We start from the raw sequence: 17956 nt of genomic DNA on the forward strand, positions 1-17956 counted from the left end.
TCTGATTGGGATCAGTTAGAGGCTTCAAAACGAAGGAGAGATAACAAGCAGATAGAATCTTGGAATCACAAAGAATATTTGGGCTGGAAGGACCCAGCTATTTATGTTACAGATGGAGAAACTGAGTCGATTCACAACATTAGTGTCCAGCACGTTGCTGGCATATAGTCGGCGCTCAATAAATGGCTGTGGATTGAAGATGAGCTCATCTGGAACACAGCTGAAGGGGCATACAAGGGGAACCCCTCTCAAAAGATTCTGCAGGGATCACTGGAGGAAAAAACCGGCTCACTTCCATATTTGCCTCTCCTGAATCCCTCAGTGTCAGCATGGCAGAGGCTGTCGGGAGAGCTGGGTGTGAGCTCTTTTCTGCTGAGAACAGCAGCAACCGGAGCCAATCTTGGACAATAGGTCCCAGGTCCTGAGGACGGTTTCCAAGGCAGCCCTGGGGAGGGCTTTCAGCAGGGCCCAGGTGTGGGTGGCACGCTGTGCCCTGTGAACAAGACAGGCCAGTTTTCCCATCAATGAGATGAGGACGGGGCCCTGGCTATGTGTGATAGCCATGGGAATCACACAGTCAAGTCAACAAAAGGGCAGGGACAAGAGAAGCTGAAAAACAGCATGGTGGAAAGTGCCTTCAATCTGTCATTGAATTTCACCCAAAGTAAGATGTACTTGTTTTTTAAAAGGTTAAGTATGTTTTTCTGTTATGTTCAGAGAAATGTCTTTAGAGCCAAGTGTGTGGCCCAAAGGCACCACTCAGTGGCCAACCCGGGTAATGCAGCTCCAGTTCCACAAGGACGGAGGACTGGTGTGTGCCTGTGCGTGGTGGGCTACAACTCTTCTCCTGATTTGCCATTTGGGATTCTAATAATGTCCTTCAATAAACCCTCAGGGTTCCCTTGGTGATCCTGAAGGGCACGAGTGAAAGGCAGGGAAGGAGACTTAATAACTTCACTCAACTAAAAGATGAGGAAGCACAGCTCTGTCCTCACCCCGGCTACGTTGCCATCTTGGAATTGTACCTTTCTCGGTGTCTTTCCTCATCAGTGCAATGGATATAAAGTGGGTGGAGGGATATGTGACACAGGTTAGAAGGACTTCCCATCCAGGTGTAAGTGCGAAGTGCTTTCAGATCCTATGGTGGGAGCTGTGGTGGGGTCAGTGTGGCGGTCACAGGTTCAATACCGGCTCAGTGTTGATCCCCTGAATTTCATCTCTTTCTTCTCTGGTGGCCTGGACAAAAGCAGCCTGGCACTCTTGCCGCTGCCATTTGTTGTCACCTGCCCTTCCAAACCAGCCCTCTCTCTTTCTGCTGCAGGTCTTTGGTGCTCATGTCCTCTGGATGCCGGGGGAGAGGAAAACAGTAATGGTTCTTTAAACAGAGTCTGGAGGCGTGGGGGTGTGAGGCTGGAATGAGCTCCAAAGCTGCTCAGTTGTGTACATGGGCCCTTGAAACTCAGCTGGGGACTGGGAATCCTCCATCCTTCGCTAGGTTGCTTAGGCCTCTCTGTCCTACCCTCTGAGTCTGCCATGAAATGAAGGAGGTGGCTGACTGTGTAAAGGTGAAAATGGTCACCTGGTGACGACAGTCCAGGCGTTTTTCACCTGGGGAACAGTGTTTGACAGGCAGATGGAATTTAGGAAACCAGCTCTAAAGAAGCCGCTGGTGTTGACTTTTCAAAGGACTGGAAGGAATGAGAGCGGGCAACTCACCAAACACTAAGTAAGTCCTCTGCAGTCACATGCTGGGGAGATGGGAGAACAGCCTTCTCTCAGGGCGTCGCCTCTGGGCTGAGTTCCGGGCTGGAAGCGACTTGTCTGGGCCAGGGTCCTTCCCAGCCCACCAGACCCTGCCATCTCTCACATAAATGGCTAACACCTGACGATTTTCCTGCTCTCTCAATCAGTGTCACCCCTGTCATCTTCCGTCCCTCGTTCCCATCTGCTCTGAGGAGGAGCCATTGAGTCCCTTTGGGAAGACCCTGAAGACCCAGCAGCTTCTGAGCTAGGCAGGCTCCCCGTGGTGCCTGAGGCCTCCGGGTCCCTTTTGCAGAATGATTTAGGAGCCACGTTAATGCACATCACTCAGCTGGGGACAGAGAAGGTCTGGAGCTGATATAAAGGGAAATTTCAGAATCAAATGTAATAAACTCTTGCATTAAAAATTAAAAGATTCCCTTCGTCAGACAAAAACTGAGAATTTAAAAAAAGTACAAGAAACAATGGGCATGCCAGTGGAGGAGGGGCGGAGAAGGAGGACGGAGAAGGGAGGGGGGAGGAGGGAGAAGGGGAGGGGGGAGGAGGGACGACGTTCCCCAGAGGGTGGTTTTCGCTTCCTGCACACACGGAGAACCCTCGGCCTTCTGTCTGCCTTGGAGGTGATCTGCCTTATCCCTCTCAGGTGACAGCAAAACTGCTGTCACAACAGCATCCTGACATCCCATATGTGTTTACCATTACTGGCTTCGAAGAACCTTTGTGTCGATTTGAAATTCAGAACAGGCTTTGGCTTGTGTTTGCCATCTGCAAGCCCACAGGCCTGAGCTGGGGCTGAGCGTCGGCTGCCCAGACACTCTCCCAGAAAGCGCCACAGAAGCTCCCCTCAGCACATTTCCTAATGCAGGGAGGCCCACTGAGGCTTGTACAGCTTCTATTCTTATCAAAAGCCAGCAGGTACTGCTCTTCCTGGAGGATGCCAGCAGGAAGGAGGACGTCAGCAGCAGCAGCAAATCCACCCATCCTGCACTAAGCCTCTGTGGCTTGCAGCAGAAGGGCTGTCATGACTGGCAGGCCACAAGGACTCACTGGTATCAGGGAGACCACCTGTCCTGCCTGGCCCGAGTCATCGGCGTGCAGGGAGGTGGCCCGTGTGCTGGCATGTGATCCGCGTCCCTGGCTTAGGAATGCAGGCCAGAAACTGGGCTTAGGGGAAGGCAGCCTGGGCTCAGACACTACCAGGCTGGTGGAGCAGCAGTGGATAGGACTTGTGGGTGGTCTGGACCTGCCCCACGTGGCCTCCTGGATGCTGACAGGAAATGGACTTTTCTCCTTACAGCTGGCTGGAACATGCAGCGATTGGTCATTCTCCACTCTGCCAGGAGGTCTGGGCAGCTCCTCAATTCCTAGCTCATCCAGCTTTTCGCAAAGTAGGATTTTCATAGGTTAGAAAAATCCAGGTTTTAGTTCGTTTGCAGAGAAAAGCAAACTCCGTTCAGAAGGAAGGGTTTCTGTGCCCTCTGCTGGTCAACAGAGACTCAGGCACAAGTGATCCAACTTGACTTAGGCTCTGGTTGGGCTGAAACCACCTGGACTGACATTAGTGACGCCATCAGCAGTATACCACGGAAGCTGGATTATGTTCATCAGGCAGTGGCCGAAATGCCACAGATTGTCATGATGTTGTGTGAGTCACCTCTGTCTCGATTAATCATGTGTTTGGTTAGTGGTGAATCCCACCGGTCTTGGTGAACCTTTGGAGGTCTTTCTGAGATTTGGGGCAACCGTCAGAGATGGGGGCTCCCAAGGCAAATCTGGCAACTCTCCTGTGTGCTCTTTAATTGCTTCTCCCCTCAGCTGACATTGTGTGGAACCAGGATAATCAATCTGCAGGTTAGAAGAACAACCCCATTCTCTCTGGAGACGGTGCAGCTCATAAAAAATGTACGGGGGACGCTCTTTGCTGTGGATTTGGATTTTTAACTCATGCCCTGCCATGTGGCAGAGGTGTCAGGTTAGGGAGGACAAAGATTTGTGCAGGGGAGACGGAGAGGGACAAAGGTGGCAAGGGGCATCATTCTGGAGAAACGTGCAGAGAAGGAAGAAGGGCAACGTCACACAACTGGAAGTCCCTGCTTGAGAAGTGGGAAGCCCCCACCTTATAGAAGAGAGGCTACACGCATTCCAAAGGCAAACAGCTATCTCCAGGGTCCACCCAGTGCAAACGGACCCTGGGCTCAGCTCAGGGTGTTGCAGGGAGTGTTCTGTCACATGCTATGCTGTGTGCAGCACTAAGTGCTGGCCATGCGCCCTCTAGGCTGGACATGACGCCCCTCCCTCATCTCACAGGCTCACGGAAAAGGAAAGAAACATGATCAAAGGGGACTTCAACTCACATCGTATTATCATAGACATCTTTCCTTAAAGGATCCAGGGTGACCCTTTGCTGTTGTAACAGCAATACCTATGTCTCTTTGGAGCTCCTGTGTTCTGTATTCTGAAGCTCTGGTATAAATTCAACCACCTGGTTACTTAACTGGTGCTCCAGATACTGTGCAAAAATGTTATGATCTTAGTACCCCTTTCATTGGAGAGATGCAAGGGAACACAGGAAAATGGATGTGCGGTCCCTTTGCAATGTACCCAGTTGAGGTCTGGTCAGTCTCTCTCTCTCTTCCTCCTATACTCCAGTGCCAGTTGCCTGGGCTCTTCACCAAGCCTGGAGAAAAGGGATGGCCCCGGCATGGCCAACACACAGATGGGGAGTATCCCTGAGCTGTGCCACATTGCACAGCTCCAGGAGCTGCCACTCACATGGACCACGGTGGAGGTCCACCTGCATGGCCGCACCTGCACAAGGGGTAAAACATATTCAGCTCTGAGTCCTCGGGACCGGGGCCATGGTAGGTGCTAAGCCAGTATCTGTGGCTGAAGGAATGAATACAAAAGGAAGGGGGAGAAACCCCCTGCTTAGGAGTGACTGTAGAGTCTTGAAGGTGTATGATTTAAAACTGAGCTTCGTCCCCATATAGCCAATTATGCTGAATATCATAAAAGGGGAATTTGGACCTCCAGCGAGGATTTTAGAAGCTCTTGGGCTATACTGTTTTAAATCTCTGTCTGTTCCGTTTTCTTTCTCCTCTCATCCGTCATGGATTAGAGGGGATCCTCTTTAAGTCTGGATTCATGCATTCATGTATAGATTAGGCACCAGCACACTCACGCACACTCTTTCACCCAAGATTGAATGCAGCCTCCCTAGCATGGGAGGGGGTTGCTGGCAGAGGCACGAGAGGTAATGGCAGGATGAGGTGCTGAACACGTGCCAGGTACACACTCCTCCATGCACTCCAGGCCTTACATGTAACGCATATTTCGTGAAACTAGTTCGAACTGTTATGTGGCTGTGGCTACACTTAGACTGGGCAAAGCAGTGCTGAACCAGAAGATGCACCTGACCCCGGACTGTGGCTATTCTTCAAAGTCGCTGTAATGGTGCAGGTGATGGAGGCCATAAGGCCCCTCACAGGCTGAGAAATACTCAGGTGAAGGCAGCCCCTGTACCACTCCATCTTGTGGACCCAGGCGGACAGGTATGAGAAGGAGAGATGGGAAGGACTCCCATGGGTGGCTGATGGGGAGCAAGCTGGGGATGGGACCTAGGGCTGAACTGGCTGCATCTAGGCAGCCTCTCTAGGCTGCCTGGATACATGGTGCTGGCCACAGAGGGCATGGCTTTCCAAGCAGGACCCACGTCCAGGCACAACACACGAGGCTGGTCTGAACACTACCCTAATGAAGAGTTTAAAAGTCAAGTCTTCTGTTAGAAATACCTGATTAGGAATTGAAATGAAGCTCTGAGATGTGTTTAGCATAACGCCTCAGCATCAGGCAAGAACTCTTATGTCATAACCTGAGATCAGCTATTCAGCCTTATCTGGTTTACGATAGGCATACAGCTGCCTAGAAAGGCATCAATGCATACAGTTAATTGGCATTGACATGTGCTCCTGGGACATTATGGTGTGGGAAAGTCCCACTGCCACGCCTTTGCGAATCTTCCAGCTCAGAACACTCTCTCCTTCGTTTTTGTCTATCAGCATCCTGTGTATTCTTCAAAGTCCAGCTTATGATTTGTCTGCTCTGGCTTACATTCATCCCTCCCTTTTTGAAACACTTCCAAAATGGTTCTGACAGTTTATACTCGTTTATATTCATTTAATGATGTAAGAGTCTCTTGTGTTTTTTTCCTCAAGGACCTGTAAGGTCGTTGCAGGTGAAGATCATGCATCTTGACTTCCTTGCATCCCTCAGCAGACTCTTGTGGGGCCCGATATGGCATAGGTGTGTAATAAATATCACTTGACTGATATATGGGACTGATATGGTCTCTAACTCCAAATAAATAACATGGACTTTGTACATTAACACTGGAGTGGACAGTCCTTTCCCCACAGGATATGCTTTGGCTTGTTAAAAAACAGTTTTAAAAAGTTAATAAAGCTGCTCTTAGAAAAAGTGATATTGGAAGATGGGAATTAATCTGCATATAAAAGAATACCTGGTGCCAAGAAAACACTGAGATTTCCATCTTACTCACTGAGAAGTCACTCGTTGCCTAAGTTCACTAATGGGTCTTAGATAAATTACATTTTCCATAGGTCTCTGCTTCTACATCTACTACAAAAAAAAAAAAAAAAAAAAAAAAAAAAAAGCCTGAATAACAGGTTCCCAATTTTTCATGACCACGGACCCTTTAACTTTTAATGTACTCTCTTTCTGTCCTCTCTCAATGGATCTCATGCTTTGAAAGTTTTATTTTTTTCTTTTACTGAATAGTAATTATTAAAACATAAACACGTTTTCCCTCATCTGAATGAGTCATAAACCAATAGAAACAATCAGATGTTGCATTGGCATCAGGTGACCAGAGTAACCCCAGTAGAGTTGATAGAACTCCCCACCAAAAGAAAAGCATGTTTTAATGAATTAGCTTTATAGTGAGGTCTGCAGTTATTGAATGATATTTACTCTTGCTTTTTGAAATTCTGCAATGAGGCTACGAACCCCTTCTGGTTGGCCTATCAAGTACTCAGGACCCCAGACTTGGGAAGTTCTGAAGAGAGGGTCTCTGAGCTGTCTTTCACGCTGAAGCTCCATGGAGCCATGGTTTTAGTTAATGGATGGTGTCATCAAATCCATTTGACTATTTACTTGTTATTGGAGCTGATTCCAATAACTTGAACAAATGTCATCTGGACTTAAATAAATGCTGGTGTTGGTAGGTGCTAATGTGGTGATGGGAAAGCTGCATATGAAGTTTGTTCTTCTCCATTTCAATCTTCTCCAGATTAGCTGGACTTAGAGTTTGAACCATAATATTTTACTGAGAAAGGGAGGCAGAAAGAGAGACTGATTATGCAAATTTCTTTATACACACTCTGCACACAGTTCAAACTTTTGAGAGATTTACCTGAGGTTTTCTGAACTGAATTCAGACTCCAGGAATCGTAGAAACTGGTCTCTCCCCATTGGGTCCTTCAACATCTCGTCGAAAGAGAAGCCCCATCTCTTTACTCGCTGTTGGCTGGGCTCTTTGCTTTTGGGGGGAACAAAGGTATAAAGAATGATCAATACCAGGCACAACCTGTGTCACATTCTCTCCAGCAACTCAAATCTATTTTGTTGCTACACGCCAATGGGAAATGTTGCAAATTTAAGTGATAGATTCTATAAAACCTGTGCAAATTCTTAATGCAGACTTCTGTACGCTAATGTCAGCCAACAGTAAAAAGTCTCTCTAAGGAAAGCATTTAGGTTAGGGTCACCAGGATGTGTGCCAAGTGGCTCCTGTCTACAGGAAACACAACTACCCCATTGATTGGGTTCCCCTGGACCATTCCTGTCAGTTACAGGCCCAACTCTTGACTCTATCACTTCTCACTTTTTTTTTCCTTAATAACTGAGGATGCCTTGTGAATCAAATCTTTTATCAGAGACCTTGTGCCCACCTCCCACTCCATCCTCCATCCACAGGGAGAGACATAGAGTACTCTTTAGATCCAAGTGACATACAACTGGTCAGAAACGAATCACCTCACCCAGGATAAAACCCATTCAGTTGTTTAAAAGCAGAATGTTGCATTCACTTATTGATTTAGTAACCACCTGCATGTCTTTCCGATGTTCTAGGCATCGTTCCAAGCATTTTACATCTGTTAACTCACTGACTCCTCATAGCTACTCTGTGAAGCAGGTATTAGAATCAACGCCATTTGACAGATAGGGAAATTGAGGCCTAGCGATCTTCTGCCCAAGGACACACTAGGAAGGGAAGGAGTCAAGACTCAAGTCCAGACAGTGTGGTCCCAGAGTATAGCTCTTAACCCTGCTGTGCTGTGTCACTTCCAGGTGACCCTCCTCAGACCACAGCCGGGGGTGGGTGGAAGTGTGGTCTCATTCTTTTGGTGTTGGAAGATACAAATATTTCCTTCAGCTTCTGTCGTTCTACCTACAGTTAACTTACTGTATTTATTTCCCTGACCCTTCAAGCAGCAATAGGGTCCCAGTTCACAAGTTACGTGTTGTAATCTCCCACCTGAGGAGTATTCTATGGACCTGCAAGGGAATGTCAGGCCCCATCTCAGACATAGGAAACCAGAATCCACAGTTTAATAAGATCCCTGGGTGACTTAAGTGCACATTAAACTCTGAGAAGCACTGGTCTAGTAATACTTATTTTCCTTCTTTTTAAAAATAGACACATACTTTTTATTATCTCTCACAGACATTAAGTAAATAAAATCATGTTTTCTTGTGTTATGGAGTTGACATATTCTCAATATTTATCTTAGAAAATTGGACTGAGTAAAAAGGGGAAGAAAGCGTGTGCATTGAAAGGTTCGGAGAAACAAACAGCTCTAGACCAGTGCTGGCCAATAGAACTTTCTGTGATGATGGAAATATTCTATGTCTGTGCTCACCAATATGGTAGCCACAAGTCACGAGCCACATGAGGCTCTTGAGAACTTGAAATGTGGGTAATACTGACCAAGAAACTGAATTGCAAATGTTATTTAATGTTCAATAATTAAAGTTTACATTTAAGTGGCCACCTGTGGCTAATGGTTACCGTAGTGGAAAGCACAGCTCCGGACTTAAGCAACTCAAGCCCAACCCTTCTACTTCTGCACCGCTAGACATAACCAGCAGCGGCAGGGTCTTCTAATGCCGAGATTATGTGCTTGCGCTCGGGAGGCTCTTGTGTACAACTCTGCATCTCGAGGCTTAGCTCAGTGGCGTCACAGTAGATGACTAAGCCCACTGGGTGAAACAATGGGGAATTCCATGAAAGAGCTCCTCCGAAGTACCAGGCTGGGCCCTCTACAACAAGCCAGGAAGACAGATCCTGGATTCTCTCAAACTCGAGGCACAGAACCCATCACGCTCAATAGACTTCCAAGAGACAAAAAGTACTGTTTATAAAGAAATCCCCCTTGGCTTGAGGCTAGCAGCACATGTAAGCCCCAGAGAGCGGCAGGATATCATCTATTTCTGCCAGGGTCATGCTGTGACCTGCAATGGACTCAATTATCTGCTATTTGCCAGCCAAGGTTGCAGACCTGCAAGGGTGGTGCTGGTGGAAGCTGCACCCTGATCAAAGGCTGTGCCCAGAGAGGCAGGTGTGGAGAAATCTCTCAGTCTTTGTAGTGATTGCCTCATGGATGCACCCCCACGACCAGTGTCACCACTTTCTGGTACCCAACTGTGAGTCCACATTCACTCCACCAGGTTCATTGGTGGGGACAGCGGTGGGAAAAGGGACATTTTGGGGGTGGGCCAGAAAGGTCGAGTGTTGTGCTAAATGCAGAATCAGAGGCCTAGGACAGAGGACAGAATATCCAGAAAGCTGCAAGCTCAGCCTTCAAAAACAAGGAGATCTGAAGAGACCGGGTACCCCGGTGTGGTAGTTTCCTAGGGTTACAGTAACAAAGTACAGTAGTATATCGGTTTTTGAACGTCTCCGTTGGCGAACATTTTGGTTTACAAATGCCATAAATCTGGAAGTAAATGCTTCGGTTTTCAAACACGCCTCAGAAGTTGAACATGTCACGTGACTTTCGCTGAGTGCAAGATCCTGAGGCCTAGCTGCCGGCTGTTTTTGAACGTTTCAGAACTCGAATGGTCTTCCGGAACGGATTACGTTTGAAAACCGAGGTACCACTGTACCAACAAACTGGGGGGCTGAAAATAGTGGAAATCTATTACCTCACAGTTCTACAGGCTAGAAGTCTGAAATTAAGGTGGGGGCAGGGCCATGTGCTCTCTGAAGGTTTTAGGGGAGAATCTGTTCCATGTCTTTCTCTTAGCTTCTGGTATTGCCAGAAATACATAGCATTCCTTGGCTTGCACATGCATCACTCCGATTTCTGCCTCCATTGTCACATGGGGTTCTCCCTGTGTCTCTGTTTTCTCTTCTTATAAAGGCACCAGTCATACTGGATTAGGAGCTCCCCTACTCCAGTTTGACCTCATCTTAACTGATTGTATCTACAACAGCCTTCTATTCTTACTTGGCATTGGTGTCCCTTCTCCAGAAAGACCTCTGTGACCACTCAATCTATAGCGGGGATCCTATTTCCAAATAAAGTCACATTGTAAAGTTCTGAGAAGGACGAGTTTTTCGGTGGCACTATTCAACCTAGAACATCTGGGGTTCCTCAAATATCCATTATTCATAATTAATCAATCCTATTTCTACACCTAGATGTTCCACCTCTGCTCCATTTTCTCTGGTACATTTGGCCCCTGAGATGTGTTCTATTGAAAGCTTCTTGGATAAGACTTCTCTGTATGTGTGTTTTTCCTACATGGGCATTTCCAAACATCATCCTCTTTAAAGTTCAAGATCAGATTTAAACATGTCGCTACATCTGAATGGTCTTTCTGGTTATAAAACAATTCTGAAAATTAAAATATCTCCGGACATTCATCCCCAGGTCACAAGTACAATAACTTTCCCTTGGTCCAACTCAAACAAATAATCCACGGAACTCACAGCCCCTTTTGTTTCCATCCATTGTGTAAAAATGCTTCCTTATGACATGTTTTTTTTATTATACTTTTGCATCATCATTTAGCTTTTTAAGGGTTTACGTCATCATCTTTCCAGCTTCACGTGAGCTCTTTGAAGGCAGAGACCATGTCTCATGCGCCTTTGTATTCACCATTGTGCTTTTCACACAGCAAGTTCAACACTAAGAGGACATCGATGAGAAAATGTGTACAGCGATGTGGGTGGTGTGTCCTTATCCTGACAGCATCTTCTTATTGCTAGAGAGATGTCTTTTTCTAACTCTTACTTGTTTTCCGTGCCCATTGATCTCAGCAAGTTACTGACTCCCACTGGGCAGCCCAAACTAACACATAGCAAAAACAGGTGGCCCTCCAAAGGAGTCCATCCTTCATTTCAGTTGATCTCCCAACTCAGAACACAGCATACAGTATAGGGCCTCAATACATATTGGTTGAATTTAACTGGAACTGAGAAAAAAAAATGACTTATTTTACTGGTCATCTTTAGTCTTTGTTTCATGGACTTGAACCATCTCTAGGCTGAAGTGGGATGTTGGCACTGATCCCGGACTCTGTGCTTCTCCAATGACAGGTTCCTAAGCACCGCCAGCATCGGAGTGGGTGAGAATGTCCAACTGGGAGAAGAAATGGACGCCCACAGCATCTCTTCATTTTCACTTGTATCTAAATAACTTGATTCTGCTTAAAGGTGGACAGAATGCTGTAGGTGTTAAGTTAGGCATTATGATTAGAGTAGAAACCTGAACAACAAGAGCAGAACCAGAGCAGTTGTGGTACGGGCAGGTAGCACCCTTTGGGGACAAAGTGCTGGTAGGTTGGGATAAGCCTACAGATCATGTGACCACCATCTCCCCAAAGTATCATATGTTTCTTTGTTAAATTTTAAGAAAGGAAAAAATCCCAGTGTCATCACCATGAATTAAATTCATGCGCTTACCTCTCCTCCTTTTCCAAATACCAATAAATTGACTAAAGAAACAGTCATTTCTCCATCTATCCTCCATGTAACCTCTACTTTTGGAATGCCTACTCTGTGCCAGACATGGCTCTAGGTGCTAAAATAATTTTAAATCCTATTTAGAAAGAGAACTGGAGAGGGGGGAGGATGTGATATAGAATGACTGGTGGGTGGGGAGGCCACTCTAGATGGAAAGGCCACAGAAACCTTTCTGAGGAAGGGACACCAGTGCCAAGTCAGACTTGAATGAAAAGAGAAGCCAGCCATGTGAAGATCTGGGGAAGTGGTCCAGGAATAGGGAACAGACAAAGGTCTGGAGTTCAGTGAAATAATAATAATAATAATAATAATAATAATAATAATAATAATAATAATAATAATAATAATAATAATAATAAAATGCCCTAAAACAACATAGTATTTAGAGGCAAAGAAATTTCCTATCAGCAGATGACAAACCTAGAGAAAGATCGGGAAGATGAAGTGAACTGGTGACAACTGATTGAGAACCGCCTATGATTTCAGTGGGTCCTTCTGAGAAGAAAGTAGCGGGGTGTCGCCAACAGAAGCCTAGGGGACCCCCAAGCTCCTAGCAGCAGTACTGGAAGTAGAAGCTGTTGGTGGGCATTGGACGGGGGCGTATGGAAGAAACTCAGAAAGGAGGAATATGGTCTCCACATGGCAGAGAGAATCTCCTAAGCAAAGGGGTGTGTGTGTGTGTGGGGAGGTGTTTTTCACCAGCTTCTAATCTGGGCAACAAAACCAGAGGGTAGTGCTTCTGTAACCCCGGGAGGAACAGCAAATATAGAGCGGAAAAGAGTTTAGTAAAGCAGGGAGACTTATAAAGACACTCCAGCTTTTCCCAACTTCTTACTGGCTTCTGCAGATCTAACCAGGTCCCCTAAGACCCTTGTGCAGGAGAAAGAAGAGTGGACTTATTGGGGAGCACCATGGAGAGGAAACTGAAGAACTTGAGAAATCCCATCATGGCCTGAAAGGAGAGCACCAGGCTGCAGAGAAGTCATGAAGGGAGAAGGCGGGGACTCTACCACTCGTGGACCCTATAGCCACCAGTCCCACTTAGAGAGGACCCAGTCCTTCAGTCTGTTATTGGGCCACATACCCAGGACCCAGAGGGGAGCCTTGCTGATTTACCTGTGCCCTCCCATTACCGTGTTTTCCCGAAAATAAGACCTAGCCAGACAATCAGCTCAATAATAAGACGGGGTCTTATGTTAATTTTTGCTCCAAAAGACACATTAGAGTTGATTGTCCAGCTAGGTCTTATTTTCGGGGAAACACGGTAATACTTGTACACTCAAAGAAGCCCTCCAGCCACATTAACTTCTCAGAGGAGAGCCTACGGGGGGAACTCTGTGAACCACACCAGGAATTCTCAAACTGTGCTATGCCTCAGAATTGCCTAGAATGCTTGCTGAAAATACAGATAGCCAGAACCACCCCAGGGCATCTGTATTTTTAATGAGCCTCCTAGGTGATTCTGATGTGCCCGGTGTTTCGAGAACCAGTGACTCACACAATTGCTGAGGGAGCCCTCACCAGCTACTGATATAGTCCATCTGGACCAGGGCTGCACATCTGGGGAGATTAAACAAAACTAACAAAAAAAACAATACCCCACTGCCAGAAATTGTTATTTAATTAGCCTGGGGAGGGGCCTGGGCATTCGTATTTTTCATAAACGCTCCAGGTGATTCTAGTACCTAGCCTGGGTTGAAAGCTAAGACCTTCATTTATGAAAAACAGCAGCTTCTCCAAAGTGCTGGGTATATGAAACGGCTGATCTGCTCCAAACAGTGATTGGAGTAATGAAACAATGACCAGAAACAATAGTTCTCTGATCAATGACCCCTGTGAAACAGATGAAGTGGCAGAAATAGAAGAGAAATATGGAAAAAAACCCATCTGTATCCCACCTTCAGAGGGATTCAAGAGGATAAACATCAGTGGAACAGCAGGCTGCTAAGAAAAAGGAGTCTAAGAAATAGTAAAAATTCCTAGAAATGGAAAGCATGATTGTCAACAACCCCTCCCAACACTTATGACGAAAAGAAAAACTCATTAAAGTATAAAATCTCAGAATGGACACCACAGAATGAAAACCAAACTGGTGACTGAAGAGTAATTCAAGGAACCCTATCCTTGAATATAGAATAAAAAGGCTAATAGGGAAAAGATAAGAGTTATGGCTGCTCCATCCAAGAGGCCCAGGATTCCTACAAAAGGACTTCCTGAAAAGAGTGGAGAGAATGGAAAAGAGAATAGCAGTAATTCAAAAAAAAAACAACAAAACAAAAAAAAACACACAAAAACATCCCGAGTTAAACAAAGATTTAAGTTCTTGGATCAGAGTAGGGCAGGTTTATTTATAAAAAGTCAGGTCCATAGAACTTAATATGTATTTATGTTCCAACAGCTTAGTAACTACTGGAAATACATATACATTGAAAGAACAATAAATGTATTTTCTTCATTCTTAAATAAGCACATGTACACTGTTGAGCATCGTACATCTTTTCAAACTTTAAAATCGTCACCCTCGTTTCCTATTCTTTGTTGATTTTTCCCCAGTACTTGTTTTTTATCACAGCACTGCCCCGAAACCACAGATTTGCAAAGACATGACATCACTGGAGGGAGTGGAATGTGATCTGAAATGTTGAAAAACGGTAACCTACCTTACCTAGTAGCTAGTTTATGCTGTATCTGACATATGTCACACGTCACTGTGTTTCCCTCCAAGGATTAGCATGTCCCGTGGTAACCCTGTGAGGTCCCACTCCTCCCTGGTGCAGTTTGGGAACCATGGCATTAGATTGTAAACAAAGGTTCTTTCTGGACAATGAGAGTAGGTTGGAGGAGGAGAGAATTTTCTTCATTATGCATGTCTGACTAGTTTGGACTTTTTAATAATAAGAACCTATAAAGTTTTCCCATTTCAAGAAAAGAAGCCAGAAAAAGAGCAAGAGTGAAAGCAAATGAGAGCGATATAAAGAAATGAGAAATGAAATAAAAAGTCGTCTGGCAGAGGGACAGAAGGTGCACAGGCGTAGCACACCAGATTTGTCTGTGCGTTTCCTTCTGTAATTGGGAACATGGTCCAAGTCCCTCTGGGCTTTGGTTCCTCAGGTATTAGGTAAACACACTAGGGTCCCTCACAGGTGAGGAGATACTGGATGGAACCGCCGCTGCTAGTTACAGGAGAACAGAGTGATGAAAACCACGGCTCTGGAGTCCTCTGCCTGGGTTCCAGTCCCAGCTCTGGCAGCTACTTGCTGTGTGACCTTGAGCAAGTTTATTAACTCTTCTGTGCCTTAGTTTCCTCATCTGTTCAATGGTGAGAATAATAATGTTTACCTGGCATGGGGAGTCTATGTAAGACACTTTATATATGGTCAGTCCCAGGTAAGTGCTAGCTATTATTGTTGCTGTTGGCTGATACATTAAAAACAAACAAACAAACCAATTGGCCAACAGATTCTTTCCCTCCAGCAATTAGAACTAGGAAATGTGAGGGACTGTCCCTGCTATCATGACATTCGAAGGGTCAGAGAGAGGCCAGAGGGAAGCCATAAAGGATCCGTGTCCAAATCAAAGCTATAAGGAGATAGGAACCATGAGTAAGCAGAACTCAGTGGGGAGGTTATTTGAGGAGTTTCTGTTCTAGTGATAAAGCCAAATTAAGATAGGGGATAATGTAATCTCACAATCTCATGAATTTTTTCCACATCTCTCCCAGTCCCAATCATTAAAACTTTTTTTTTTTTTTTTTTTTTACCTCATCTCTGTGTCCCATAAGGCGATATCGTCACTGATCCAGGGATTGGATGGCTCAGCTGGCATTATCAAAGGATCATATTCCACGTACTGTTCCGTGTAAGCAATTAAGCTGCAGGAGGGAAGCAGAGCAAAGAATGCCACTGATTTCCTATAAAAACTTTTCTTCTATTTACACAAACATGATATCAGTCTTAATATAATTCCGATGTTAGTATATATGCTGCCGAAGCAAGCACAGTCTTAATACAATTCTAAATTAAAGAGAAAAAATTACCACCACTCCCAGTTCCGACACATCAAACTGTTTTCATTAGCTCTTGTTCCCTTCTCGTTGTGAACGTATCATTTTGCATCGCTGCAGTCATAGTATACAGACGCACTTTATATCTTTTTCCCACTTAACTCTTTCCCTGCACCTTGGTGCATCACTCCCTGGTTATGGTAGCCTTACTGATACACTGGTCCAAGCCTGCTTTTGTATCACCCTCTGACATAGACTACAGATCTCAAGGCATCTGGGACACACAGAGGATGCTACATTCCTCCAGGCTGCCAACCCAACATTCCCAACTGGAGGGCTTTCTTATTGCAAAGACTTAAATCCTGGGAGACGATAGGCGTTAATATATTATAATCATTTTCCCAAAAGCAACTTAGATTTTCTAGTTATACTTTAAATAGCTACATAATCTTTTTAAGCAAATTTTTTTTTATCAAAATGCATGTAGTTAAAACAATAAAATAGTACTAACTACTTTCACGTGCGAAAAAAGCAATAGCAATGTTTTTTCCCCTCCTATCTCTTCTCACAGAGGCATCTACTTTCTACCCTTCTGTTTCTTTTAGCATTTACCTGTATATTTCTAAATTATATGATTTTATAGCTGTTCTTGATTCTCAATTTTAATTGAGGATTAACTCTCTACTCACCAGTCCCCAAATCCCCTTACAATTTACTCTAATGATCCTCGAAATAGATTTACATAATAATTTTTGTTAAATTGGTAAATCAGTGTCCATAATTACTAAACTAGATAAAAATTGTTTGCTGCTAACCTAAGGAACATATTACTTTTTTCAAGTGTTCTAATAAATCTGTACAATATCTAGCAATAATTTTTCCGTATCTTAAACATATCAGATAATCGGTCAGTTCTGTTCCCATTTCCTGGAGGCCCTTTTCCCAAAGTTTTGAGTCTTCTCGCTCCAATCTGGACTGTTTGTTTTATAGGCTTGATGCAAAATCATCATTCTGGGACTTCCTTCACCTTGGTGTTGAAGCTCTTGTGTCCTGGATTCCATGTCTATCTATTGGTCTTATTCTCTGGTTGTGTTGAAGCCCATCCTTTAGTAGTTTCCTAAGAAAGGGTGAATAAAAGCTAAATATTTTGAGTCCTTACAAGTCTAAAAGATTTTTTAGTTTATCTTTATATTTGACTAATGGTGCTGGACATGGAACCCTAGGTTAAAAATAATTTTATTTCAGAATTTTAAAGGCATTGCTTTGACTTTTTTTTTTTTTTTTTTTGGCATCTAGTGTTACTATTGAGAAGTCTGGATCCATTTGATTCTAAACAGTCTCTTTTTCCTCTGGACTCAGAAACTTCTCTTTTTCATTATAGTGTTCTGAAATTTCACCATGATCCTTGTTGGTTGTTTTTATTCACTGTGCTGGATACGATGTGCCCAGCTGGATAAAAAAATATTTCTCAGAAATATTCTATTATTTCTTTGTTAATGTCAGATCCTTTATTTTTCTTTTCTATAATTCTTTTTTTGTTCAATGTTAGACACCCTGAATTGATTGATAATCTAATTTTCCTAAATTTTCCCTCCCATGTTCCTTCTTTTGGTCTTTTATTTGATAGTGCTTCCAACCTTTCTCTTTATTTTTTAATTTGGGCTATCATTTTCTTGTTTCCAGAGTTCACTCTTGTTTTTCATAGTATCTAATTCTTGTTTTACGGATGAAATATCTTCTCATCTCTCTGAGGATATTAATACGATATTTTTATTTTCAGTTTCTTCTGTTTCTTGAATAGTTTTTGGTTCCTCCAAGTCCCTTTCTCTGTTTGTTTAGATCACACTCCTTCACACTGGGGTTTCCTTTGAGTGTCTGGAAAAATCTCTGGACATCCATTTGTGCTGAGGTACTAAAACCTGCTTGGAGGCTCAGTGTATGTGTGTGTGGACAGGACCTGCCAAGTGATGGGCTTCATTGTTGCAGTGCAGGGCAGCTTGCCAGTCTTTTCACTAGAGCTCCAAATAAGGGATCTGCAATCTTTCCTCCGGGGACGTCTAGTTTTATCTAGAGCAGGGGTAGGCAAACTTTTTCTGCAAGACTCACATAGTAAATATTTTAGGCTTTGCTGGCCAGATGGT

The 17956-nt window shown here is 44.5% G+C and overlaps 1 protein-coding gene across 9 annotated transcripts in view; it reads right to left on the reverse strand.

Annotated features, from left to right (window-relative positions):
• RGS6 (regulator of G protein signaling 6) overlaps nt 1–17956 on the reverse strand; it is a 475600-nt gene that overhangs the window by 45408 nt on the left and 412236 nt on the right. For all 9 annotated transcript variants that reach the window (XM_033108137.1, XM_033108138.1, XM_033108145.1 and 6 more), the window contains 2 exons: nt 15573–15683; nt 7193–7318 (listed from right to left, as the gene is read on the reverse strand). In XM_033108137.1, coding sequence (XP_032964028.1) covers nt 7193–7318; nt 15573–15683 — 237 coding nt within the window. The remainder of the gene's footprint in view (nt 1–7192; nt 7319–15572; nt 15684–17956) is intronic.

This window comes from Rhinolophus ferrumequinum, chromosome 6 (assembly GCF_004115265.2).
Source record: "Rhinolophus ferrumequinum isolate MPI-CBG mRhiFer1 chromosome 6, mRhiFer1_v1.p, whole genome shotgun sequence".
NCBI classification, from domain to species: domain Eukaryota; kingdom Metazoa; phylum Chordata; class Mammalia; order Chiroptera; family Rhinolophidae; genus Rhinolophus; species Rhinolophus ferrumequinum.